Raw genomic sequence first — 27,575 nt, 5'->3', positions numbered from 1 at the left:
AGCCGCAACGCAATAATGGCGCCACCGTCCACCTTCGCCACCTGCCGGTCGATTTGTGCCGGACAGCGGCGGCCACAACAAACCACTGACACCACTGTAAACCACAAGCAAATTTTGTTTTCGACAAGAATTACATAATTTGTGCTGTTTGATCATTTTTTGCATTATTATTACGTCTGTAGTATAGTTGGACATCCTTTTCGAGTCAACGTCTAGGCACTCTAGGCAGGGACGGACAAATCATTGTTTATTTTCCAATTGTTTTTTCATAATCTGATTGTTAGTAGTAACAATCAGAGATGGATTTAACCTCCGACACATCCAGTGATGATGACGATATTTACGTTAGTGCGGCGGCCCGTCTTAAAGGTGATTTGAACGTACACTAAACGAATACAAAACAAATGAACATCGCGTTTAAATTTGTAAATAATACTTGTGTTTAGCTTTGAAGAAAAAGAATCCCCTTATCCCCCAGCCGGATTCCCCAAAAGTAGAGACCGTTCGGACCGAAGAAAATCTCGGAGTTACTGATTCTCGAAATCAAGTAGACAACACTGTCGTTACCATCATTTCTCCGAGTAGTATTAGGAATTATGTCGTTCATGATGTTCCTGATCAATGTGGAGGTCGACGAACAAGAAACTCGAGACGGAGTGTACGTTCTGGAGTCTCTTCAAGAACAGCCACACTAGCATCCACACAAATTAGTCAAAGAAGAAATCCGATTGTTATTCAAGATGATTTACCTGTCTTTGATATCAGTGAGGATTCATTTGAACACAGAGATCATGATGTTTCCAAAGGGGATGAAGATTATGTTGTAGATGTAAAAATTAAATGGATGTCCAAAGGAATTGTGCGTCTTGAACTTAGAAAGGTAATCATACTACAGATTTTCAAGTAAACATTTATCTCTCTTTTTCTTTGCTTAAAACTCAATCACAAAAAACATGGTTAAGCACACGTTTAGTTTACCTGCACTATTTTTGGAGTACCCAATATATATGAAATCATTTGGGACAATGCCTAGAATAAGAATTTCAAAATGATCAAAATCAAAGGTGGATACCTTCTATTTCTGAATATTTATCAGAATTTCCTCTGCTTTTTTTTTGTTCCAGCTTTCATTGTATTCATTTTCATACAATATACTATAACTATTTGTATGTTTCAATCATTTTGTTATAAAAGTCTAGCAAATGAGGATGCTATTATAAAACTCATGCTTCATGCTTCATCATACAATTTGCTTAAACGAGTTCATCAAAAACGTTTATGTACAATAATAATGTTACATAGATCTATAGTTATATAGACATTGGCTGAAGTATGTTTTTTTTTTACTGTCAGCATGAAACATTTGAAAAAGTATTCAAACACTTTGCGGATGAAGAAGGGGTGTCAGAGAAACAAATTCTCCTAACGCTGGGCAACAGGGAGATTCTCAAGAAAGATACGCCGGCGTCAATCGATCTCAAAGTCATAGATTTCCTTGGTAAGTGAAAATTCAGATGGAAAAATAAAATTTGTGAAGCAGCTTTTGTATGAATTGATCATTACAGAAGGAGGATTGGTGAGCGCAAACGTTGCAAATGAGAGAAACAGCAACGATAACTGCAAGGTCAAGTTGTGTCGGGTGAAAGTACAAATGGCAGCGTCAAAACAGAAGATAGAGGTGGACCTAAAAATGGATGAAGCATTCGAAAAAGTGGTGTCAAGTGTTGCAGAGAAGCTCAACGTAGAGCCTTCTCGGATAAAATTAGAATTTGACGGTGACACAATCAGTCCCTCCGACACTCCTGAATCGCTGGATCTCGAGGATCAAGTTTGCGTTGATCTTTATATTTCATCGACGTGAACACATTCCACGACAGCTCAATTGTGAAAAAATCTTGTCAAACGATCGCTTTCTTTTCTATTTCATTTCTCTATACAATATACACATACATTGTACGAAAAAAGAAAATGAAATTTCAGGTAAATTTCAATAGTGTTTATTTCAATTAAGTGAGTATACCTGCGGAACTGCACATGCCTTTTAGTCATAGCTTGTCCCGCTGAGAAGTCTGTGTTCTCTTCAATTTCTTTAACGCGCACTTCGCCGCCGTACACTTTGCGATTCTGTAATTTCGTCCGATGCCCTTGAACGAGCCTTTGCCAAACACGTCGACCGTTACTCTCACTCTCCTTCCATCCGCGAGCTTTTCCGGTTTTCCAAATTTCGCAGTTTCCGGCTCGAGTTCCAGTAGCTCACGAATCGGTGATTTCGGCACGTTGGTGCTGAATAATTCTACAAAGTACAAAAAAAAAATACAAAATCCATAACAACGAAAAGTAATCAATTTCCTACAAGAATGAACAGATAAAAAATCTTCCTACCGATTTCGGATTTCATTATTCTATAGTACACTCCCCAAACTGCATCGAGGGACATTCGACTATCGAGGTATATGGCACCGGCCAGTGACTCAAACACGTCACCAAGAGCTTTTGGCACTTCAACGTCCTCTGCTTCCTCCCGATCTTCCTCTCCAATAAGATAATACTGTTGTTTTTCACAATGAAGATAAACAACTTGAGTGAACGAATATCATTTGATGTTTAAAAAAAAGAGTTTCGCACTCAGTTCTGCCAGATTCGGTTACAAACGGATCAAATTTATTCAAAGATCGAAGAATCAATCCTGCTATTTCACTTCTAATATATATTCGATACTTACTAATGAGCTATTTCAGTTTGAAATACTGGTAAAGAGTTATTTTTTTGTGTTACGCTTTTTTCCTGTTAAATTTATTCGCATACAGAATTTCATCTCGACATTTTGAAAACTGTAAGTTACTGAGAAGTAAAAGAGCACGATTGAGATTCTTGGATTATTGAATATAGTTCATGCGAATGAGAAATAGGAAGGATTTCTAACATGAATACGGAAATGATAATATCGAAAAGCGAAACGTCACCTCTTCGCTGATGGAATGCCCGTTCTCTTCTTGTATTCTGACGAACCGATCAATAACGACGTTCAAGCCAGGTGATAAATGTCTAAAGTATTTATGAAAGCCACAGCGTACAGCGAGAGAGGCGAATATGGTGTTGTTCACGAGAGCAGATCTGAGATCGGTGAGCGCACCAGGTGAATGTTGCCGTGAATCCTCGTACAAATGTCGAGTTATCAGATAATCGAGGACCGCGTCGCCGAGGAATTCCAAACGTTGATAACAATCTGTAAGTCTATTCGGCTGATAGGAAGCGTGGGTAAAAGCCTGAAGAAGATAGCTTCGGTCACGGAAGTGGTAACCTATAGCGAGCTCGAGCCTCTCGTAGCCATCGAGCATCGAGGCGAGTTCATTTTCTGGATCCGGAGCGTGTCTCAGCAGTGGATTCGGGGGCTCTTCTAATTTTCCATATTGAATCTGTAACGCCAGAAAAAGGTTAAAAAAAAAATAAACGAAGTCTCAATGATATTTTTGATTTTCAACAATTCAAAGAGCAATAAATAGTATATTTCAGCCCTCCGGGCGGAAAGTGGCAACTTTCGGCCCGCTGCGCGGGCCGAAGTTGCCGCATTCCGCCTACGTCGGACAGAAAAATCGTATACACTCCACGGGAGTGAAATTAGACCACCTCAAACCGCGTGCTTATCACCCTCGCCTTCGGCTCGGGTGACAATTCTGCCCGCGGTTTGAAGTAGTCTATTTTCCCTCCCTAGGTGTGTAATAGTAATAGTAGGAGTGTATACGATTTTTCTGTCCGACGCAGGCGGAATGCGGCAACTTCGGCCCGCGCAGCGGGCCGAAAGTTGCCACTTTCCGCCCGGAGGACTGAAAAATACTTTTTGCAGCATAATGTAAACATTATTAAAGTCAGTGTGAAAATTAAAAAAACTACCAAATCGGAAAATCCCAAAAAAAGACGTGTCCACTTATTTTTGAGATCAAACACTTTGAAACTTTAAGACAAATCAAAAGTGAGAGGCGAGGTTGAAATGTGAAGGTGTGGTGAAAATCTTGCTGAATACCTGACTCCAGGATATTTGACCAGTGTCTGCATCGACCTCTCTAACGAAAGGTGTACTGCCAGGAACATAATTCGTCGGTGGTGCTTCCTGATAGAGCCGGATTTCTCGACTTGGTAAAACGTTAATTCCGAGCCATGCCATGAAAAGAAGAGCTCCCCTGGGTCCACACGCAATAAGGTAAGCTCCGATGAGAGCCTCGACACAATCCGCGATACTTTTGTCCGGAATGCTGTGTTGAGTTATAAGGTTGTAGGGTATAAAACATTGTAAATCGTCTAAATCATTGATCGCTCGAGTTTCATTACGATCAAGTTCGATCCTCATTCTACCGAGTTTGTGTTCGGTTTCTTTGACAAGTTGAGTTATTTCGGTGGGGTCGAGAGCCCGGAGGGAAGGAATGTCAGCCTGGTTCCATAAAGTCGAAGGAACACCAGACTCGATGAGAGCTTGTTCGAGTTCTTTCGGCACGTAGTAACACGGCGGTAGCCAATTGTCCTGAGGTTCGAATTTCGTCGCTATCATACTCTCTCCGAGCATCTTTCGTCGTCCCAAACGGTAGAGATTCAAATTGCTCACCTGTCAAGTATGGTTAACAATTCTTTACTTTTTATAAACTCTTCACATACTCAATTGTTCTTCAAACGGTGGAACCCGATGATCTGTCTCTCACAAACCTACCTGCTTCGATCTCAAGTGACTGAGCTTTCCCTCGTGTATTATATCGTACGTGCAATAGAGATAACTCGTGATCGCGTACTTAAGGAAAGAATCTCCAATGGTTTCGAGTCGCTCCAAATTAATGCCATCATTTGCGTTTGACATTGTCAATGCCTGGAGAATAAGACTAGGGCTCGGACCTGGATGTCCTTCCAATTCCGGTTGCTTGTCAAAGCTAAAAAGTTCCTCGTCAGCCACGTACAAACTCGAATCTGTCTCGTTTTCTGGCGATTTTAATTTATTGGGCGCGTTCGATCTGTCAAATTTACGACTCATATCGGCTTTTAACATATCTGCAACTTCCGTTACATAATCGTTGTATTCCAAAGTATCGTTCAAAATGTTCGCACCACCATCACTACAACGAAGAACGTTATTTCTTCGTTGAATTTTGATTGGCCGATCGCTCGTTATCAACGAACCGTTCGTCACTATTTCAATCTCTCTTTCTTTAACAAATTGATAATGAAGATCCCTGTGGATCGCAGCGAGAGTTTCGTCCTGATGATTGACCGAGTCAGGATTTCCTCGCTCTGGCCACCGAGGCACGTCCCCATTTTTTTCAGTTTCCAAAAGATCAAGAATCTTTTTGTTTATACGGCGTTTCGTTATTTGGGACTCATCCTCCACTGCCTCGGCGACGTTTTCTCCCATGTAAGATATTTTAAGACCTCGACTCTCGTCGTCACTCTCGTCCGAATAATCCAACATACCGTCGCTGCATGTCTCGTCCGAGTCGTAAGCGTCCACGTCCGAATCACACGCCGCCGGTGATCCGTATCTCACGTCACCCCAGTTGAGTTGTGAATCTATCGGGAACGCACTACCGGTCGTAATGTCGACCCCGTGGCTCATTGTATTTCCAGCCATGTCGTTTGACCAAGTACCGATCTCCAATTCGTCATCATCGTCACAGCCCCATCCGGTACCTTCGTCCTTTATCTCACCGCTTTCTTTCTCTTCCTCGGAAGTTGGTTTCTCGTCTTTCTTTTCCAATTCTACTCCTCTGGCGGCATCCTCGATTTTAGCTTTTTTCTCAGCCTCTTTTGATTTTCTCAATACTTCAGCCAAGCTCCAGCCGAAGTTCAGGGGAGGCCATTCCAAATCTATTAACAACACTCCAGATGAGAAACGTTCATCGAGAAAATGTTCAGTTCAAGGGTTACATGCATCCAGAAAAAAGAACAAATCAGGAAATTACCATTGTCTAAATTTTCCTGACCCAAGCTTATAGATCGAGCGACCTGACACCGTATTTGATTTGCTAGCAGAAGAGCGTTTATCCGGTACAAAATGCAAGGCAGACAAACCGCCTGGCGCCATAATGAAGCTGGGAAAGGATGAATGGCGCATAGTTCAGCAACCAATATTTGTTTCTGTTCCAAATTTTCGCGTTTGGCTCTTTTCGTCTCTTCGCTACTTGTCGGCAACGCCACACCTTTCCTATTTACGTACCTGTCAGAATTTCAAAGAAAAAAAAAAAAAAAAAGAGTCAAAAGAAAAAACCGACCGAGAGTCTGAGAAAAAACGGTTAAACTGTTTACCTAGGCGTGAGGAAATTCAATCGAGCTGACGTATGGTCAACGTCTAACAGGGGTTGATACGCGTTTTGTATCCGAATGTTATACTTCCTGAAATAATATTCCTCGAAGGTGGTGTAACCGTCGCCGGGAAAGGATGACTTTGGATTCAAGTTTGTACAAATTTCGGCAACGTAAAAATACTGAAATATTACAATAATAATCAAGAACGAAAATCATCAAAAATGTTCGCCATTCGATATTTTTGGAATTTAATATAAAATTGTACCTGCGGTTGATCTTGGTTTCTGTACCAGGGCATGATAACCGCGTCGTGATACTTTGATGAATCGAACGTGAAATTGACTCTCTCCTCTTGCGGAACCTCCCGCGGTATCGCGTCTCGGTTCTCGTAAATGTGTTCCAAAAAATTCCAATCTACGTTGATATCATCGTTGTTTCCATCTGTAACAATCCGATCGAACTCAACGACCTTATTAAAATGATCGCGACTTTTCATCCTACTGGTTAACAAATCGTACTTACCACTCGTACTTTTTATAGGAACAATAATGTAAGAATTTTCAGATGCGTTGGGATCAAAGAGCATGAGATATTTTTGTAATCTCAGTACGTTGGTAAACGTGTAATTTAGAAAAGTGGCGACTCTTTCGATCTTGGCCGCATCGAGAACGACCATGTTTTTGCTGAGCTTCAGTTCGACTCGGACTTCACCGGATCTTGTGTAGATTGGAAACGGGCAGAGCTGTAAAACGAACCGATTATATTTAAAATAAACGAAAAAAATAATTTAAAAAAGGGCGCTTCATCACTGTGCACACAATGGAGGTGCAATATTACGAGCGGTAAAAAGTGAAGCATAGCGAGAGCTAAACGGACCTTGGGAATTTTTTTGAGCGTCAGGATACCGAAACCAATGGCCGATTCCTCCGGTGGATAAATTCGACGTCCACGAGTATTTTGTTCTTCCGGCAAAGGGCAACTCAAAGACATGTTGATATGGTAAAGATAAGCAGGTGCGCCGACGACGGGCCTGCAATCGGTCAATGCCTCGGCCGTCTGCGGAGAAAAGCGAATAGAATATTTTGACATTGATCCCAAACGTTTTGTAAACGGTGATGAAAATGAAATGATCTTGGACGAATGAAGCACAAACCTTTTTATAGTAATATTGTCGACGTTTCGTTGTACCGGGCCTCGCTTCGGAATCATCGACTCGACTCTCGTCAGGCAAAGCAGGAACTTCGGCATCCTCGGGACGAGCTTTGAAATTTTCCTTGCCAATCGGCAAAAGATTGTCATCAATCTCGTTCTCTTTATGTAATTGTATGCACATTTGAAGAGCTGCGAGTCTTCGAGCCATCGCTCGGTTTGGCATCGGGTATGACTGAACAACAAACAAAATAGATCATGAGTTTGTCTTCCATCTCTGTCTGAATAATACTCCATGGTCACTGAACTTAATTGACCCGAGCAGTTTGGCACTCATTGACGAAATATCGTTGCATTAATGCGCACCAGAAAAATTTCGTGTTTTTTTAAAGTCGACAAACTTGCACTGTCAATTTAGGTGAAAAATATTTAGACTTCTTTGTTATACATTTTTTGTAATCACAAAAATTCTCGCAGAATTTTTTTTTCTCGTAAACCGATTGCATTTACGACCCAGCGAGTTCGCTTGGGTCTATTCGATTAGTTGCGACCATGAGACAGAAGAGATTCAGTTCAAGCTTGCAAAACTCACGGAAATGACGTATTTAACAGGCGAATTAATGGGCAGACGAAGAGAGCATGTGTACATGGAAGTATTATCTACGCCGTCGACTTGATCGATGCTCCATTCAGGCGTCAAACGCGTGAAAGTGTCGCTCGGTAGTTTGGCGCAGTATCTTTAAGGGAAAGAGGATTTTTTAAATGATTGTTAAAATTTAGTAATTTTGACAGAGAAGGATAATGTCTTACATATTCACGAGAGATATCGCCGAGTTGAAGGAAACTTTGGGTGCGTCCTCGCTCTCGAGAGGCTGATAATGAGGAACGATCGGAGCGTACAAGTCGGCCTCGTTTTCTTCGTCCTCACTCGGCTCGTTGTTACGACACTTGACTAAGAGAATCTGCACAAAATGAACGGATCAAAAATTGGATGGTTTAAAAGTAATACTATAAAAAGAAAAAAGAGGTTGAGAAACGTTTGTTTAATTTTCACTTAATTACCAAAATCAATGAACCGAAGATCGTAATACATTTCTATCAAACTTGAATATTATTGGAACGTATATTTAGCAAACTGCAAATGAAGGAAAATTGCAAGCCAAGTTTTCGGATGCAGGTTATTAATTTTTTTACGGTGAATAATTGTTTGACTTAGATTTACTTAGGAACGTATAAATTTCTATTGAATTCTACACTATGGTATTTTTCATTTAAACATTGTTATGGAAAAAACAATATTTTAATATGACAATTTCAAGATAACAAAATTTAAGCACATTTTCGATTCCATAGAGGTTTCACTACTTGACCACACAAAATACGAATGAAGACTTTGGAAAACTAGGGTTTTAAGGGGGAAAAGAATTTTTCTGCATCCAAAATATGGTTGTTTTTCCTACTAAATGTGAGGAACTTACGGTTTTGAAGACATAAATACTGCTCTCATTGTGAATAATAAAAAAAACCAGAAACGTAAGTAATTGAGAAAAAAAAAATTATTGACAATGGAAACTGAATGACCAATTTTACCTTTTCAATATAGTGATACTGCGCTAGCTGCCAAAGACGTTGTTTGGATTCGACAGCAGGTATGAGAAGTACATGAAGAGCATCAATCGCTCGAGCCCGACTTTTACACTGTACGTAAGACTGATAATTTTTTGGAAAATCGTATCTCATTACGAAATTACACTTTGGAATTTCTATACCATGTTCAAGTATTGAAGTTGCTATCAGCAAATTGCACTCGTGTATTCGAAATCTTTTCAAAACTTCTTCCTGCTTTCTGTGCTCCATTTCGACATCCCGAGAGAAACTTGATTCATCTTGATTTCTCTCAATCGTATACAACGGCGAGAGAAAATGAAGATTCTCATCGCACTGGGATACTTCCTGCGGACATGATTAACAGATAAAAATTAACAAAATAAGTCTTAAAAAAGTGATCCGTCAATAGTAAGCTGAAGTATTTTTTTATCATTATTTTCATAATTTCGAGAACTTTTTCAGAACACTTTCGTGTTACCACGAGCAGAATTTTGTAAAGATTTACTGTTCCATATTTAAGATGTTAAAAATCGAAGATTATACAACTTCATACGTGTTTCCTCTCAGGGAGCAGTACAAAATTTTACGTTCTAAGAACTTTCTATGTTATTAGCTTCGTGTTCTCCATACTTTCATCGAGGAAAACGCATTGAATCAACAAAATAGAATAAAAGTACGAACGTTTAGCAGATAAAAAAGGATTTTCGCCGTGAAGCTCGACTCAACGAAAACGACACCACACAGGAGATCAGGGTCAGTGACACCTCGATGATGTCTCCCCGTTTTATGCCTGTCATCGTTCGATCTCCAATGTCCACCACCTCTTCTCGATTGATAGGAACTATTTCTGTGGGGTAAAATTGTTGTCGGCTTCGGTGGCGTTGTTGTACTTCCTGTGAGGCTTCCACTACTCGCTGCAAAGAGAAACAACCGTAGATGAAAGAAATAAGTATGTTGACAGAAAAAAGTATTTCTCGATTTTTTACCCGTTTTTCCGGGCCTATCCTTCGTGCAATTGGTCGAATTGGTAGACGAAGGTGTATAAGTTTTAAGAGTATCCAAAAGCCGATGAACTTTGGGTTTTGAGTAACGATATATTTTCTCCCTGTCGGTCAGAGAGTCGAAGGCGCTATCGCACAAAGCACTAAAAGTTGAATCTGAATTTTGAAATTGTCGCAAGACTCGAGAAATCATGGAGACTATAACGGACAATTATGAGTCGTTTTTTACCGTATTTTAATCATAATCGAGGAGACCATGTTAAGAAGAAGATAATGTCGTTCGTACGGAGTTTTTATTTTGAGCTTTTCAGTGCGGACGAGAACGGCGAGTGCCGCTCGGTCGGCGCACCAAGGTCCAAGTGTACGTAGTACGCATAGAAAATCTTCAACGAGCTCGCACGGTTTTTCTGTCGGGTCGGGTATTTTTTGTATATCCTCGAAGAATTGTTCGTTATAAATTTCGCTCGGATCGTAACGATGATCTTTGAGAAAATCCAGCGCGTGCAGCGCACAATCTTCCAGGCTTTTCTCCAAATCTGTTTTTTCCCCTTTCTCGTCGTACTCTATAATGTACTCTCGGGGTTTTGGACCGTATCTGAAAATGAAAATTCGTGGTCACGTAGGTGTCTCACAATTAAAGGAGAAATGTATTTCTCATTTACTTTTTTGTTCTCGCATAAAATACCTCAAAACAGAGAGAATGTCGCTGGCTGTTTCCACTTCGCAATCGTAGATTTTTTCCAGCCTCTCGATCTCGAGACTCAGTCTGCCGGGTTCGCCAGCCAGGTCGAATAAGGGCACCGCCAAACCAACTACTCGCGGCGATTCCTTGCATTTTATAAACGCTTCCAACACTTGGCCCAAACGTTTGTCGGTTGCAACCATCTGACACTCGTCCACGACTATCAAATTCACTGACGCTGGACAAAGATTTCCCAGAGCCAGAGATTCTTGGCACGCCTCTACAGTGCATGTTAGAACCTATCGGAAAACAATGAATAATTTATTCCTTCATATGGAAACATTATTTACTCAGTGGTACTGGAATTAAGACTCCGTTCGGAGGCAAAAAAATTGCCTGTACTCATCAACTCCATAATTTGTTGAAGAGTTTTGTGATGCGTTATTCAAACATATTCTATGATGAACAAAATCGAGGAATACTTATGAAAACATATGTGATAAGAAAAGTGATCAGTTATCAGAATCGAAATCCCGTTGCGTGCCAAAGATGAGAATTCGATTAGAATTTTATTCACCCCAGCATCTTCCAATAACTCCAGGGATTCTACACGCCCTTCCGTTACTCCAAGATCGGTCAGTTGTCGTATATAATTTGCCTTGCTGGAACATCGTTCCTCGTCGTTCAATAGGTATACTATTCGTTTACCTCCGTCTTGCAAAGATCTGCAAATAAAATTGGCATTTTTACTATTGTTCTTTGAAACTGAGAGCTTCCAAGTTCGATGGTCAAAAATAGAATGGCAGATTTAAGATTCACGATGTTGGAGTTTAAATCATTCAAAAGGATTTAGATGGAAGAAATGAAATTTAGAATCAAAAAGGTATAAATGAAAAGGATTCAGTGTTTAGGTGATTTGATTTTTTCAATTATCAAATTCAAATGGAACCGATGAAATTTTTGGTTAAATAAATTCAAGTGCAATAACATTTCAAACAAGCCTTGAAATTCTACAAGGATTTATATATGATTTTGGCTGAAAACCATAAATTTTTTTAAAAATCTCAAAATTCCTGCTTAACCGGTTAACTGGTCCCATGTTTACCATGTTAAAAATACACTTCTCGAAAGAAAAAAGACTGTTTTGAATTTTATAAACAAGAAAAAATTTTTAAAACTCCTATAAAATTCTTACCTTCTATTTCCAGTGGCAAATTCTTGTATTAATTTTGTAACGATGAAAGTTTGTTCAGTGTTCTTTCCCAAACAAACAATTATGTTTCGCGTCTTGGCGGCATACAGTAACTGAACCTTCAATTTTTTTTTTATTCAAAACAAAGAAAGGTAATAAGAAAATTTAGAAGCTGATAATAAATACGGACCGCTATCATTTTCGTACAGCGTTGTCATTGCTAAAATACTTACATGGTACTCTCTGGGTGTGAAAGATTTCGTATAAACCTGATCATTAAGCGGAAATGCCATGGGAATAACGCGATTATTCGTTGCGTTTTCACTTTTCACCGTTTCATAGTTGATCAAGTATTCGTGTTGATTTGTTCAGTACCTTTTGTAAAAACCCATTCCGATTGACGCTTATATGTGCTCTCATCAGGCTCGGTCAATTCTGTCAATCGTATCAGCCGCCCTGATTTTGAGGTTATATACTTTGGTGTACTTTACACTGCGCCACCGCGCGCACGCGTTTTTCTCTCCTCCTCGCAAAGAGAAAAGTCATTTTTGAATTCTTTCGTAACAACCACGAGCAAAAGCACAATCTTACTCCTACATTTTTAATAGCTTATATCGAAATACGTACATTTATATTAATAATTTTCCTTAATATCCACGATTCATACGTTCGTACTTTAATTTTTATCACAAACATATTGGCCTAAACGATCGACAAGGAATGATATGTTCCGTAAATTAATTGTCAGGAATTATGGTAGTGTTTACACTCTGGCCCTGTAGCGAGAAACCGACCAGAAAAGGGATCCAACGGGCTTTCTCCTTACGAGCGATCCGGATTCCAATCTTTACAAGACTCAATAATCTTTCTTCATGAATCTAATATAATCCAAATATAAAAGCCCTTCAATCGAATATTTTGATAATTGTGTGTTGGGTAGTCGTTTATACTTCCTCCGCGAAGTTCGGTTCTATGAAAAAAGTAGAAATCCTGTCGAACTCTTATTTGCAAAAAAAGGGTTAATACATGTCCCATTATTTTCATGGTACACTGGCAATTCATCGTTAATCATAAATATTTCGATGTGGTTAATTAATAAGAAGCCAATCAAGTTATTCATCTCCAGCTACAAACATCAGTAACTTTCGTAATGCGTATATAGTTGATTCTGCGATCGAACCAAGATTGAGTGACTGGAATGATCGATGCTGCTCGCAGTGTTTACGAGGCGCTGAAAACAAATGAAAACCATCCAATTGCACTCGTGCCATGGCTGAATATTTTTTTTGATTGAACAATAAATAAATTTATGTTTTCCTAAAAACCTGTTTAACATCACTTATACTAGATTGTGAGATTGCGCAGCTTCAAACGTGATCGGAATTTCGCAAATGTTGTGACTGTTGATAGGACGACGCAAGCCTCAAACAAAAAATATTGTTAACACACCGAGATACACTAAAATGTAACACAGCGTCGTAATCAGACTGGGAAAATCAACCCCGATGGTGTCCGTCTGCAAAAGACAAAAGCCAGAGAAGGTCAGGCATCGATGTTACTGTAAACTTATGACAGCCCGGATGATGCAATTGCGATGAAACTGCGATAAGAATTTATGAGTGAAAAAAGTTCATAGCGCAAACTCCGTTATATTATCAAAGAAAATGGGCAAACTATAAAAAATAGTGATAAAGAGTCAATGACACGCGTATATATGGGCACCGGCATATACAGATCGACTCGGTATATAACCGAGTCGCATTCGCTTGGCTATAGCATGACTCGCAACAAAGTCGGAAACTCGATCGAGCCCCCTAACAGCAATGTTACTCGGCTGGTCATCGGTTTCGATGGCCAAGTTTATGATGGTGGCAGCAGCGGCAGTGGCGACGACATCGGGCATGTCCGTAGTCGGATTGTTGGAAGACGCTCAAGCTCAAGTCATTTATTTGCCATTGTTGTCCAGTTCCGAAAGTGTTGGTCAGACGAATGATGAGGTTTGCGAAACGGAAAAAAAACAATACACATTTCGAGAATATTTGGGAAAATAGTTAACTGTATAAAATCGCATTGTCGCAGATACCATTGTCTTTCACCGCATTCGGGCGAAACGTCCAACTCAAATTACAAATAAACCGAAAGCTCGTCGCACCCTCCTTCCAAGTGTGGCGACACGACGAAGGTCAATCGGTCAAAGTGGAAGAGTTGGAAACGCCACGCTTCTGTTATTATATTCATCAAGATAGCACGAGCACCGCAGCTGCGAATTTGTGCCGAGGAACTGGTCATGTCGTGAGTTTACAATTTCTTTTTACTGTCATTTTTGTTTTAAAAATATTTTTTTTATCCCATCCCATCATTATTTTCCCTTTTTACCGTAATTTCTGCATTTTAACAAATCCAACTAAAAATTGACTACCGACCCTCTGATTCCACATCGAACTGCCCATTTTTAGACAATATTGCAGTTGCATTTTTTTTGGCGCAATATTCAGTCCCGGATTTCTTATAGGCGATCGTTGTATTTTTCTCTCGCAGTGAACGGTTCGAAACAAAAATCCGATCCAGCTGTTGTTTCGGTGGTTCGAGGTTAAAATCTATTTCCAAATGATCAAATCATCATCACATAAATATAAAAGATACGGTTTTTGAAAATAGCTAGAATGTCGGTGCTTATTCTGCGGTAAACGTGTCTTGTGTAGCTCGTATACAGACTCCCTATCCGTAAATGTACTTTTATCGAATTGATGCCTCGAGTCTTCGTTCTTTAAAAATTACATTATGAAAAATACACGTGGTAGCTTAGAATAACTTGAGGCTAGCAGTTTATCAGTCCTGAAATCGTTGAAATTCCTTAAAAGTCCTTCAATTTTATTTTTCCTTGGAAGGCTTGGAAACGTGCTTTGTGTGCTCCTTTCGTTTTTTTTTCTATTTTCATCCGAAAACAATGGTAGAGTTGAAGATTTTTTTTCGTTTTTTCAATTATTTCATTCACTTAGGTATAATTTTAAATTCAATTTAAAATTTGATATTTTAAACGATGTAACTCATATTCGATCTCATTATTGACATATTGAAATCAACTTCAGAAGTCAAGGGAAATCGAGTAATCTCGAGCATAAGATACGCGCACGTTTCGCCTTCCCTTTTTGAAAATAAACTTTTGTTTGTTCATTGTTGTTATCTCGAAAATTGTATAAAAATCCTTGAAAAGACCTCACATTTCGTTTCTCTATTTGACTACACAATCCATAACAGTTCGAGACGAATTGAAAGATTGAACCAATGCAGAGGGAAAAGGACTCTCTTAAGGGGTCTACCCTAATTAGACGGGCGAAAAAAACTATTTTCACGAATTTGTTTTGACCTGTATAAATATGGATATAAAAAATGTTAGGCCTAAAAAATGCATACACTTAAAAAAACACAAAGAATTTTTTTTATTTTTATTTTACTGTTTTCGTACAGAAAATAGGGGAGAAAACATGTCCAAAAAAAAGATGGGTAAGCGCTGTTGATAAAATCTCTGGAATGAATGATCGAAAAAATAAAATTTGGTTTTACAAAAATGACAAAATGGCGGCCTTTTTTCCCAAAACTACGAAAAAGCACGATTTTTTCATCGCTTTTTGCAAAAAAAAAAAAAAAATAGTTCCGCTGAAAATTTCAAAATTCGTATGATACGCGCTATAGCCACAGTCATGAAGAACACGTGGTAAAATTTTGGTGAGGATCGGTTGAATAGTTTCGGAGATTTTGTACATACTTTCGAAAAATGCAATAAAAAAAATGGATTTAAAAAAAATTCTAATTAAGGTAGAGCCCTCGAGTGTTGTTTTTGTAGCGTAACAACACGCTCTCAAAATAATATTTTTGTCTTGCGAAATACGCTTTTCGGTCAATTTCCTCATACGATGTTAAGCTTCGTAGTATTTATTGAAATCTGATATGAATTTTTGTAAATCGCAGAGTGCCCTTGTGTGGCTGGAAGATCAAGTGCTCGAAATAACGCCGCTGGAAGATTCGGGGTACACAGCTAATTCGGCATCGGCCCATCTCGTCAAGAGGTCAGCTTATTCGTCTTCGGAGCTGCTTCTTGGAACCGATGGAAATGGAATCGAGAGTTTTTACAGAAACGTAGTGGCGAGAAAAAGCGAGAATGCTTCTGGCAACGACGGTGCAGCAATGTCGGGGCGAACGAGGGCTCAAGGTCAACGAACGACGACGACGACGACGATAGAACTGGCTCTCTTTTTTGACAAGGCTGGCTACAATTTATTTTACCCTTTTTTCGATAAGAGCGAATTGAAAATTCGGGACATGCTACTCGCTTATATAAACGGTGTCCAAGCGTTGTACTACCACCCGAGTTTGGGCAGGAAAATCGACTTGGCGCTCGTCCGTCTCGAAATAATGAGGACTCAGCCGTTCGATCTTCCCCATCACGAAGGCGAACGGGAACGTCTCCTCGATTCGTTCTGTCGCTACTCGGCCATTCATAATCCCGAAGGCGACGACGATCCGAAGCACTGGGACATGGGACTGTACGTCTCGGGCTTGGATTTTTACGCCCTCGAGGCCGACGGCACGAAGAACGGAATTACGATGGGTCTCGCTCCGGTAAACGGCCTCTGCCATCAAACTTATTCGTGCGTCATTGCCGAGCTCGGGGTGACTAATCGCTTCGGAAAACCTTATCCATCCGCTGGCTTCACCTCAGTTTTCATCGCCGCGCACGAAATTGGTCACAAGTAATTATAATTTTCGATTTATTCAAATCGGGACTCTCGTTTACGGCGTTTTCATTAAACGCATTGAAAACAACTTCGTCATCCAGTGACATTTTTTTACTCGATCCATCGTACTTTCGATCCAGGTTTCGTTTTACCTCGCAGAAATAAATTACAACAATTTGTCGCTTTTCTAGGCGTCGTTGAACTCTCGGAAATTCTCACTTGCTTGAAAAATGAAATCTTCCATTCGAAACAACTTACCCGTTATGTCGAGAAATTGTTTTCACATTCAAAGTAACCGTAAAACGTTCACCGAGGAAAAAAGCACTGGAAAGTATTCGCCTCAGAGCCAAAAAGCTCTCGCATCACAACCGAAGCTGGTTCAGAGTATGTCGAGTCGCCACACGCTTGCACTTACGTTTTTAGTCTTCCATAGCACCTACTGTACGGCTTACAATGCCGTTCGTCCGCAGTTGCCTCCAGCTAGACCGTGATGCAGAATCACACGGTTACAATGAAATTTTGTTTATCGAAGAAAACCACATTGAGTAATACGGAAATGGGATTCCACTGATTTTTGTCAAATAGAGCAGATCATTTGCCGAATAAAATATCGCTGAATTCACTACGCTTTTGCCCAATTGAATGGGACTTTGTTCGACGAATAAAAATAATTTTCTGAGCGCATAAAAATAAAGCTTTTTTCTAGATGTTGTGTAAAACCCAAAACGAGATTCGTTCTTTGATAAAATCATTCGAGAACATTTTGAGGTTTGATAATTATCCGTTTCAAATGAAAATTGAGGGATTCAAGTCGGAGATACACGCTCTTGAAAATGAACGATAAAAATTGAAACTCCGTTTCGAAGCAACTCCCAGAAGCATTTTGTGTTCAGTTAAATGCAGTTGAACCGATCGACGAGGACGATAAAAAAACCTTGACACTGTGGCACCGCAGCACTGTTGACAATAATTTTTTGTCTTTTTTTAGTTTGGGGATGCGTCACGACTCTTCGGACAATTCGTGCAGCAAGGACGGCTACATAATGTCACCGAGTCGTGGTACTCAAGGAGAAACGATTTGGTCGAGTTGCAGCAGAGAAGTTGCTCTGGGGTTGTACGACGCGAAGCCTTGTCTTTCGGATAACGAGGGAATAGCGGGAGACCGTGGTAGGATCGAGCACGTAGCACGATATGGAAATTTTCCTGGCAGAAAATGGAACGCGAAGAAGCAGTGCGAGCTGCTGCTCAGGGACAAGGATGCGGTTGTCGTGAGCTTGGAGAACGCTTGTCAGGCGCTTCGTTGCAAAAGTCCTCATCGTACCGGATATTTCTACGCCGGACCAGCTCTGGAAGGCACTTTGTGCGCTCGAGGGAGCGAATGTCGAGGCGGAGAGTGCAGTCCGGTAGCAGTTAATCCACCAGACCCGCCACAATCATCGGGTGGGAGCGAATGGAAAAAAGGACCCTGCAAGAGCGGATGTATCGTCGGATCGAAAGGCGTCCGAAATGAAGGTCCACCGAGCTGTCGCCACGGCCGACGAACGACGAACTGCACCGAAGAATCTTCGGCCAACAATCACCCGGTCGAACTCTGCGAAGACGACCGGATCTGCGCTGCTGGCAAACGAATCCCCGCAGCCGATTTTGCTGGCAAAAGATGCGAGTTTTACGCCCTAAGCTTACCCGAAATTGATCCGAACGGCGGCGGCTTACAAGCCCCCCACGAAACCCTAAGGCCTTGGCTCGCTTGCGCTGTTTTCTGTCGGCGAACAGACATCGCCTCGTTTTACACGCCCCGAATTCCGCTCTACGACCTTGGCCTCGACCCCTATTTCCCAGACGGTACGTGGTGTCATCGGGATCAACGCGAAAGAGACTATTTCTGCCTTCGACATCATTGTCTACCTCAAGATTTTCGATTTTATGACAATTATAACAAAGACTCTGAGCCGGAGTACGACCTTAATGGCGACGGAGACGACGATGACTCTTGGAGCGATAAGGACTATCTTGAAATTCCGAATCACCTTGACAATTCTATCTCGCTCATTTTGTGAAAAAGTTAAAAATACGTGAACTATTCTCTCAACTATTGTAATAAATTTATTATTGAGGAATTAGCGCGACTCCAGAATGAATGAAAAAGGAGTGAATGAAGTCGAAAAATAATGAAACACGGTTTCTAACCAACTGAAGAACCGAAACTAGTCGGAAGATTTTTTTTACGGTTTCTATAAGAGAGTTATTAGAATCGAAAAAAATAAGACAATATTTAATTTCTCAAAGGAAAGAGGATAGAAATTTTTTAATACGAAATTCGATAAAAGAACGAAAAACGAAATGAGGCATAATCGATTTTAGAGTGTTTTTAAAGCTCAGTTTGATCGGCAGAGCTGCGGGAGGGTCAATGGCACAACGAAGATTCCAAAGTAACGAAACCGTGATCGATAATAAACGGCTCAAATTAGTATTCATTGATTTTTATCCTCATAAGAATTCGTTCACTGAACACCGTATTCTTTTAACATTTCTCACAAAATATTCCGAACGAGCTATTTGCGGAGAAAAATCGCAAAAACATTGGAACCGCGGTTACGAAGACTGGTCTAGTAAAAAAAGAAGGTACAACAATCTCGCAGACTCCCACTTGGGTGGAGGAACGGTGCGCGTGTGTGCACTCTGGACCGCGCGAATGTATGTGACCAGATGACGTCACCCACTTGGCTTACTATTTTAGGAGTGGTTCTCGATCGGAGTAGCGCAGTAAACGAAATCTCGTGAAAACGGCGAGACGAGGAGGGTCGCGATGATGATCACCGTCAGCGGCATGTGATGATCATCGTTTGCGACAAAACAAAACGCTCATGAACCACACTTTGATACACAAATAGTGTAAACATAACGAATATTATAAGTTTTCACAAGAAAAACAAAAATCTACGTTATAATGATGCGTTAAGAATTGACAATTGTCGATAGCGAATAAACAATAAAAACAATCATTCGATTTGACAACAAAATGTGTATTTGTCATTTGAAAACAAAAAAGTAATAATTAAAAAACCATTTGTTTATCATAGCGATCGAACCGTTTCGTGACTGCGGAAAGTTCCCTTTTTCATTTTACAAAGGATCTCTCGCTCGAGAGACACGCTTTTTCAAACGATTCTGATAATATATTTATTCGTACCTCATATCTCAATTATACACATTCTCCTCGAACGGGAGTCTTAAAACAATTTTTCACCTCTCAATCTCATACAAATTATACAATCGAGCAATGATTCATTCAAGCACGCACCGCGCTCTTACATGTTCGTAAATCTCACAAGCACCCACGCACACTCGCAAAATCACGTTCGGACCTCCATAGAGACTGTCGGTTGTCCTGGATCGTTCGAGGTTCCTCTGCTCCGTTACGTCGATTAATCCACGCCGTATTTCTACTATCTCTTCGTGTTTAATCTCCAGGAAGAGAAGAGCTTCGACGAAAATCAATCCATCGGAATACGTTGAAACGATACCGATCGAGCATTTTAATAATATTAATAATAATAATAATAATAATAATAATAGTAAGTAGGTAGTAATAGCAGCAGCAGCTGCCTCGATCGACGATTTCGGGCGAGCCGATGATGCGCGCACTTTCCCTTTAATTATCTCGACCGAGTTGCTTCATCGAGAAATGAAAATGAAGTCGAAAGCGCAACGTTACAAGTTGGCCCGTGTATGCCTTTGTCACTTTTTCGTCGTTTATAATAATTATGTACTACAACGTACACTAGTTCTGTTGTCGATCTTCGCTTGGCCTCCTCTCGCTCTCCCTCCTTCCCACGCCTTCTCTCGAAGAGTTTCGTCCGAGGGAACGAGAATCCTTACGAGGAGGAAATTCAATTGGGCAGAGTATCGTAAAGTATGTCCTTAGCGCTCTGCGTCAATGACTCGGGGAATTTGATGTCAAAGGTGACGAGGAGATCGCCTTTTCTGGAGGGTTCTTTGGGGAAAGGTAAGCCTTGTCCTTGAATCCTCTTGACCATGTTGGGCTTTATGATTTCTCGGGTTAGATTTAGCGGGATTTTTTCGCCGGTGAGAGTCGGTACTTCGATGACGGTGCCACAGAGGGCTTGTTTCAGGCTGACCTTCGACGTGTACCGAATGTCGCTGCCTTCTCTCCTGAAGAGGGAATGAGGCTTGTCCCGTATGATGAAGACAATGTCAGCGGGCACTTTGTTTCTCCCCTGATCTCCTTCCCGCTGGAAAGTTATTTTCGTTCCTGCTTTCCAGCCCGGTTTGACGTTTATCGTTAAAACTTTGTCCTCCTTTTTGGTCGTTCCGTCTTGCTGAACCACCCGCCTCGAAATCTTCATCTTTTTCGTGCAACCCTTGGCGATGTCTTCCAGAGTTACGTAGAGATCGTGCTCGATCGGTGGATCCTGGGCGCTGTCTTTTCCTCCGGACGATCGACCGGCTCCCGGCCCAGCGAAGTTGAAAGAGTGCGAACGAAACGCTCCTCCGGGACCGCCGCCTCCTTGCCTCGCTTGCTGACCCATTCGCAGCCCAAACGGATCCTCCATGTCCATGTCGTCCCCGTGGAAACTGAACACTCTGTTGCCAGCTCCCGGACCTCCGAACTCGAAGAATGTATTAAACGGCGATGCAGACCCGAAGAACTGCGCGAACGTCGCTCTCGGGTCTCCGTGATAGTTGTAACCCTTTGAAGCCCCGTCCGTTGACGCGCCTCCCTTCAATCCTTCCTCCCCGAATTTGTCGTACACCTCCCGTTTCTTCGCGTCTGACAACACTTCGTAAGCTTCCGCTATTTCCTTAAATTTTTCCTCCGCACCTGCTGTCCTGTTTTTATCCGGATGGTACTTCAGAGCAAGCTTTCTGTAGGCTTTTTTTATCTCGTCGTCGCTCGCTCCTTTCGGAATTGCCAAGATTTTGTAATAATCCTTGCCCATTTTGTTCTTACGGTTTTCTGTAACAAAGAATAATTTATTCATTTTATATTCGCACTTACAACATAACAAACTATTCTAGGGCAGATTTACTTTTACTTTCAATTGCGTTAATCAACCTCAAGGCGCTCTATCAGTTGCGTGAGCTCGCGAAAGAAAACAGTCTCACGTGTTTCTCGATTACGATTCATATTTTCAACAAGACCTAAATTTTCCTCTATTTCCTGACGAAAATATATCTACCTAGAAGATTCTCGTTTCTTCAAATTTCATATTTTCCCGAAAAAACAAAACATCGAACCGAATTTATATCCGCATAACCGATAGATCGCCCTAATCATTAAATGACGCATCTGGTCGGAAATATCGACCACTACTTTGGTCGGTCCACTTGAAAAATTCATCGATGTTATGCGCAAATTTCGTGTGAAAAAGGTCGACTTCAACGTAAAAATCCCCGTCCTTAAGAGGTTAAAATCAACGAAAATGTAGGTTCCTCCTGTCAAGTGTGTCACAGTAATGCAATAACTGTCAATTGTCGGGAAATGGATAACCAGGAAATAATTAGTTAAGATTGAGGTTAGAGTCATAGAATAAAATTGGGAACGTCCAGGATGGTTTAAAAAATGAATGTTTCGCTGTGAAGTATTGTTCAACAAGAAAAAACACTTCAATAAAATATATTGAAAGAATTCATGATTTTAGCTGCTCGTCACAGTTTGACACATTACGAATTTTCTATTGATCATTCGCCCGATGATCAGCCCTCAAATTTCCTTATTTACAGTCTCAAAGAGTAAAACATTTTTGAAAAGTTAATTTAGTATTACGATCAACAAAAATATGAATTTTTTTGTGTGAGGAATGCGATTGACCGCGATATGATGAGAGTGTTTATAACAATTTAATGTTGAGATGTGGGGGGCTGCTCCCCTCGGGAGTAAAGCGCAAAAGTCAAGCTAGAGTGAAACGTCAATGAAGCACAGGTTTATGACTATATTTGGGGGCAAACACGCGTATGAGAGAATTTCAAGTACGACGGGAGGATGAAAGAAAAAATAAGAAATAAAACAGTGTTTGACAGTCTCGCGACGCGGGTGCTCAACGCGGCCTCGCCATTATTTCGCGATCGTTCTCGCAAAGGACACACGCGCGCGCGCGCGCGCGCGGAAATACGATCGAGGCTCTTTATATCCTTCTCTCTCTCTCTCACTTTTTGTATATATAGATGCAGCGTATGCATTGAAGATATATCTATATATTATCGGGATATCAAGAGCACAGAGACTCGGGCTCGCCGTCATTCGGATAAAAATAATGTACACTCTCACTCGTGCCCCATTTTATTTGAGACGATTTTGTTTCATTTTATTTCCTCCTTTTTTTTGATAATTCTTTCTCGTCTTCGTCGCCACCTTCTGCCCCTCCCGTTCCCGTCAGCCCGTCGGCTGGTTTCTTATTTGCGCGCGGAATTGTTCGATGAAAACGCGACTTATCCCGAGGTCATCGATGAACACCCACGAGTATATTTCAGGCAATGATGATGGCGATCGGAGAGACCCATCTTTTCATTTGAATGGGTGGGTGTGCGTTATGTGCGTGTCTCTTCCAGAAGGAGAAAGATGGAGAGAGAGAGAGAGAGAGAACGGACACGCGACCGTTTCTAAAATTGACTCATGTCCGCGGCGCGAGATCGAGGACCCGAAAGTTCGTTCACTAGTCGGTTTTCCCACACGATTAATATTTTTATATTTATATATATATGAACACATATATAAATATATATTACGCATATGCGTGGCACGCACCAAAACCTCGGTTCAATATCGCATCAATCCATGGGAATTTGCGAGTCTACTTGCGGATCGTTCTCATTTGCGACATATTTGCACAAAAAGGAAGGAGAGGAGGGGAGATAATGATACGATAAAAAAAATGGGTTGAATGGGGGTCTAATAAAATACCCACCTCGATTATGAGACTATCCGCGCACTCGATGTTTATTTTTTGTTCTTGTATCCTTCACTCACAATTTTATTTTGTAATCACTAATCAGTCTGTTTCAATTATATTTGTTCAATCTTTTAAAATTGTTCTCGTAATTTCTCGAATAGTACAAAGTCTGTACAAACGTAAGACACACTTGCTTACACTTCAACGTTCCGTTATGAACTAAAACTCGTCACGTAGGTTGCGCAGGTATATATATAGAAACGCAGCTTCTAGTACCTTCCGGAACCTTCGAGAATTGGCCCGAAGCCACGAATAACACTTTGTTCCTTTCTCGACCGCGGCGCTAGCGTACGGCGCATTTTGGCCCTCTATCAAACGACGGAAAAAACTGGAACAAACTTTCCTCATGAATTTTTTAAATTTTCATGCAGTCGACTTGACCAGCGGTAGTTCCATCCTTTCAACTGTTTAAGGGTGAATGATACAAAAGTCGAAATAATTAGAAATTGATCAAATTTGGTGATAATGTTCTTCAACATCAAGTGCGAAAACACAAATTTTTTCAAAATTTTCTTCTGTTTAGTTATCGAGTAATTACGCATTAAAGCAGATTTCTTATGCCCGGAATGTATACCTATATATATGGAAACGCTATGCTTATACACGTGAACTTTAGTGATCAATTACTCGATAACTGTACAGAAGAAAAATCTTAAAAAATTTGTATTGTCAAATTTGGCACTAAAGAATATGTTCACCAAATTTTATAAAATTCTCATCATTTTGAATTTTTTTATGTTTTTAGCATGGTTTAGCATGGCAACATTGTATCGCCTGTGCAATATATCCTTAAGTTTATGATTCTAACGACATAATTAATGTAGTTATTTCCGTGTTAATCAATACATATTTGCAATGAAAATCGGAAGCGATTCCCTCATTTTTGAGTATGATGCGTGAAGTGTGCTATCTCAAGATATTTACTCGAGGGTGAAGGAAAAATTAAAGTTTTTTAGTATTATTCAGTAGCAAACCATCCGCCATGTCAGGAATTTTTATATACAAAATTTACAAACATATTTTTTGCATATCGAGTAGAATACATTTTTTCCTGGGTTTTTTTCTTTCAATAAAAATATTCATTCCGGATTCTCATCCCACATGAAGATTTTGCTTCCTCCGGTGGCTAGTATACAATTATTTTTCTGAGGATGAACGCTGACTGAAACTATGGGAAAATCGGGTTGATTTCCTAGCTTGCAAATAACTTGCTGTGTCGCTAAATCCCATATCCAAAGTTTGGCATCACCAGAGCCAGAAATTATCCGGGTATCTTGGTTGTCGACGCTTGACTCAAGACACAAATCGTTCGCTATGTGGCCGTCATATTCTCCTAATAATTCACCCGAATCCTTATCCAAGAGCCGGATTGTCCCATCGGCGCAACTTGCCAATACACATTGTCCATCACTCGTGAAACTTGCGCAAGTTACAGCGTCTGTTGGGTCAAGATAATTGTTGAAAAAAAAAATAAAATGTACATTTTCATAGGGAAGATCAATATAAAAATGAATCACTGTGAAAATAAAATATTTCTATAACCACAAAAAATGTTTCATTTAATAAACTCAAAGTTTTTTCAACCTGTGTCCAAATTTAGATTTCGCTATCCACTATGATTAACAAGCTATTTTTACACTTTTTTTCACTGATTGCTAACAGCTCTGATACCACCAGAATAATTAAAAGATGATAAACCAAATGACACTATGAAATAATAAGGGAACGTTGGAAAAAACTGAGAAAATAATTGCTTTCATGGTCTACTCATTCCTTTAACGTACCTGGCATTTGGTCAGCAGACAGTTCACCAACTCGAATATCGTATCTCCTTATGTGGCCATCGAAGGAGGCTGTAAGAATTTCATGATCGCTCACTCTGACACTGGAAATAGCATCTTTAGCTTCGTCAAGTGTTTGAACTGGATCTTGTTGTTTTGATCTAACATCCCAGCACATGACAGAATTGTCCCTCGAGCCAGAAATGATCATAGAAGATTCTTCATTGAATCTGAGAAACGTCAAAAAAACTCGATTTTTAAATTTTTATTCAGACTATACTTTTCCTGCAAAGATATTGCGCGAGCTTCTAGAATTTCTCACTACTGAATTACTCGAATCCATCTTGTATTTTATTGGAAAATCTCTAAAGTGATTATCGAGGAGGACGGACATACCTGACACATGTGACAGGTCCGGCATGCCCTCGTAGTCTCTTCATCGGCGTTCCTGTAGCAACATCCCAAACGATAACAGATTTGTCTAGACCGCAGGAAACTATACGAGCGCTGTCGCAGGCCGCACTCGCGTCCATAACCTGATCCGCATGACCGCCGTAAGTCTTCAACAATGCTCGTCTGTACGGATTCCATAGTTTCAATTTCCTGTCAGAACCGCAGGTTATGCAGTACGATCCATCGACTGTTTCATTTCGTATGAAAATAAGGTTAGGTTCATGGTTTTATGCATTTCTTCTCCAGGTTCAAAGCATGCGAAATTCAATGTATTAATTATTCACCTGGAGATGAAGTGACGTTATAGAGACGTACCACTGAATCTGACAGCTCTGATGGCTCCTTGTTTACAGTCAATCTCGTTCGCAAGCGTGTACGACATTTTTCACACTACCAGCTAACGATCATTATTTTCGTAGTAGGTGCTCCGACACTTGACTCCGACTTGACTGTCAAATGTTAAACTGTCAACTATATGTTGGGTACATTCTATTTGGACGCTGACAGCGTTAATAACGCTAATGGCCGTTTTTATCTCCGACGCGGTTCAAACTCAGTTCAATTTTTTTTCTCATATAGTTTCGAGATAGGATGAACCGAGTTTAACCTCAGATTAACGTTGGAGAAAACGGGCATTAGCCAAAAAGCCAAAAGTCGGGGTCTAGTTCCAAATTTCAATACAGATGTCGCTAGAGTTGTTTTCTTCGAAAGATTCGAATTCGACGATAGAGATTCTCTCGATTTTGTTGGTAATTGAATTCAAGAACTCTTGAATATCGTGTTAACGGTTTCGTGTTAAACGACATATTACAGTTCGACCAGAAACATTTCTACCAAAATTTAATTCTACCAGAAACATCTATACCAAAATTCATCTACGCCCAACAAATCAAGTTTCATATTGCTACCATGACCAAATACAACTACACCATGAATTTAATTTTGATTGCACAGCTACCACATATCAACTCCACCAGAACATTTCTATTCGTAAATGTATAAACTGTAACGACTGTACCATGAAAATAAATAATTTAAAAAATGTCCACCAGAAATATATTTCGACTTCAAAAATGTTCTATCATATTACGTCACTACCTCACTTTTTCCGGTGAAGTAGTTTTCCAGGTTAAAAATAAAAAAATATTAATTAAAATTTGATAAAAATACCTTAATATATAAATATTAGAGCGCCACAAATAATGTATAATTTTGGATGATCATAATTTATTCAACGGTTCGGTACATACAATTTTGTGTATTGATAATTATGGCAATTAATGAATATTTACGAATAGATTTTGGGTAATTCGTTCGGTTTGTTTTCGTTCGTCGCGTGTTTACGTTCACGCGTTTACGCTTGGTCGTGTTTGGACTATTCGCTACGTAAGCAGTGTTGCCAACTCCTACGGACCGTCCCCCCCCAAAATCCATCTGAAATCCCCCTAAAAACCCCTATTTTTGAAGAAGCGCTATATTCCTTCGTAACATTGAATATTGCTTAAAATTATACTTTTAAATAAAAATAAACATTTTTATAATGAATTTTATTATAATAATCTAAAAAATATTCCTGTAATGAAAATTTAATGAAAATATCGGAAAATAAAAACATTGAACAAAAAACATTTAGTGAGAATTAAATTATCATTTAATTTACACCATGTAATTTTTACAATGGAATAAATACAAATAGTGAAAAATGTTATTTATAATAACA

At 40.1% G+C, this 27,575-nt stretch overlaps 5 protein-coding genes across 9 annotated transcripts; 2 read left to right on the top strand and 3 right to left on the bottom strand.

The window, feature by feature from the left end:
* Positions 1-66: 66 nt before the first annotated feature.
* Positions 67-1,991, top strand: Rad60 (DNA repair protein Rad60). The gene is made up of 4 exons (XM_043422093.1): positions 67-369; positions 447-880; positions 1,354-1,498; positions 1,566-1,991. The coding sequence occupies exons 1-4, from the start codon at positions 300-302 to the stop codon at positions 1,859-1,861; spliced, it is 945 nt and encodes a 314-aa protein (XP_043278028.1). The 5' UTR covers positions 67-299; the 3' UTR covers positions 1,862-1,991.
* Dcr-1 (Endoribonuclease Dcr-1) lies at positions 1,896-12,522 on the bottom strand. Of its 2 annotated transcripts, none has more exons than XM_043422086.1 (21): positions 12,148-12,522; positions 11,918-12,033; positions 11,300-11,447; positions 10,726-11,021; positions 10,270-10,635; positions 10,026-10,183; positions 9,721-9,953; positions 9,022-9,384; positions 8,242-8,393; positions 8,024-8,168; positions 7,436-7,666; positions 7,159-7,338; positions 6,805-7,024; positions 6,548-6,723; positions 6,283-6,461; positions 5,940-6,193; positions 4,700-5,844; positions 4,022-4,597; positions 2,964-3,416; positions 2,383-2,548; positions 1,896-2,293 (listed from the first exon to the last, which is right to left on the bottom strand). In XM_043422086.1, exons 1-21 carry the CDS (start codon positions 12,205-12,207, stop codon positions 2,046-2,048), a joined length of 5,865 nt encoding a protein of 1,954 aa, XP_043278021.1. In that variant the 5' UTR covers positions 12,208-12,522; the 3' UTR covers positions 1,896-2,045. The 2 variants fall into 2 exon arrangements, with proteins under 2 accessions (XP_043278021.1, XP_043278022.1); XM_043422087.1 differs by having other exon boundaries at positions 8,242-8,383; positions 9,201-9,384.
* A 951-nt stretch (positions 12,523-13,473) lies between these two features.
* On the top strand, positions 13,474-19,670 carry LOC122412511 (A disintegrin and metalloproteinase with thrombospondin motifs adt-1-like). The gene is made up of 4 exons (XM_043422088.1): positions 13,474-13,911; positions 13,994-14,206; positions 15,884-16,665; positions 17,639-19,670. Exons 1-4 carry the CDS (start codon positions 13,738-13,740, stop codon positions 18,705-18,707), a joined length of 2,238 nt encoding a protein of 745 aa, XP_043278023.1. The 5' UTR covers positions 13,474-13,737; the 3' UTR covers positions 18,708-19,670.
* LOC122412513 (dnaJ protein homolog 1) lies at positions 19,653-23,795 on the bottom strand. 2 transcript variants are annotated; one of them, XM_043422090.1, is made up of 2 exons: positions 23,577-23,795; positions 19,653-21,628 (listed from the first exon to the last, which is right to left on the bottom strand). In XM_043422090.1, exon 2 carries the CDS (start codon positions 21,609-21,611, stop codon positions 20,541-20,543), a length of 1,071 nt encoding a protein of 356 aa, XP_043278025.1. In that variant the 5' UTR covers positions 21,612-21,628; positions 23,577-23,795; the 3' UTR covers positions 19,653-20,540. The 2 variants fall into 2 exon arrangements, with proteins under 2 accessions (XP_043278025.1, XP_043278027.1); XM_043422092.1 differs by lacking the exon at positions 23,577-23,795 and adding an exon at positions 21,852-21,875.
* Positions 23,796-24,579: 784 nt separating this feature from the next.
* Positions 24,580-26,457, bottom strand: LOC122412515 (WD repeat domain-containing protein 83). 3 transcript variants are annotated; one of them, XM_043422094.1, is made up of 4 exons: positions 26,171-26,457; positions 25,799-26,042; positions 25,406-25,632; positions 24,580-25,059 (listed from the first exon to the last, which is right to left on the bottom strand). In XM_043422094.1, the coding sequence occupies exons 1-4, from the start codon at positions 26,235-26,237 to the stop codon at positions 24,701-24,703; spliced, it is 897 nt and encodes a 298-aa protein (XP_043278029.1). In that variant the 5' UTR covers positions 26,238-26,457; the 3' UTR covers positions 24,580-24,700. The 3 variants fall into 3 exon arrangements, with proteins under 3 accessions (XP_043278029.1, XP_043278031.1, XP_043278030.1); XM_043422096.1 differs by having other exon boundaries at positions 25,799-26,005; positions 26,171-26,455; XM_043422095.1 differs by having other exon boundaries at positions 26,140-26,454.
* Between the last annotated feature and the right edge of the window lie 1,118 nt (positions 26,458-27,575).

Source organism: Venturia canescens, chromosome 6 (assembly GCF_019457755.1).
Source record: "Venturia canescens isolate UGA chromosome 6, ASM1945775v1, whole genome shotgun sequence".
NCBI classification, from domain to species: domain Eukaryota; kingdom Metazoa; phylum Arthropoda; class Insecta; order Hymenoptera; family Ichneumonidae; genus Venturia; species Venturia canescens.
This window is presented reverse-complemented; position numbering and strand designations above follow the sequence as displayed.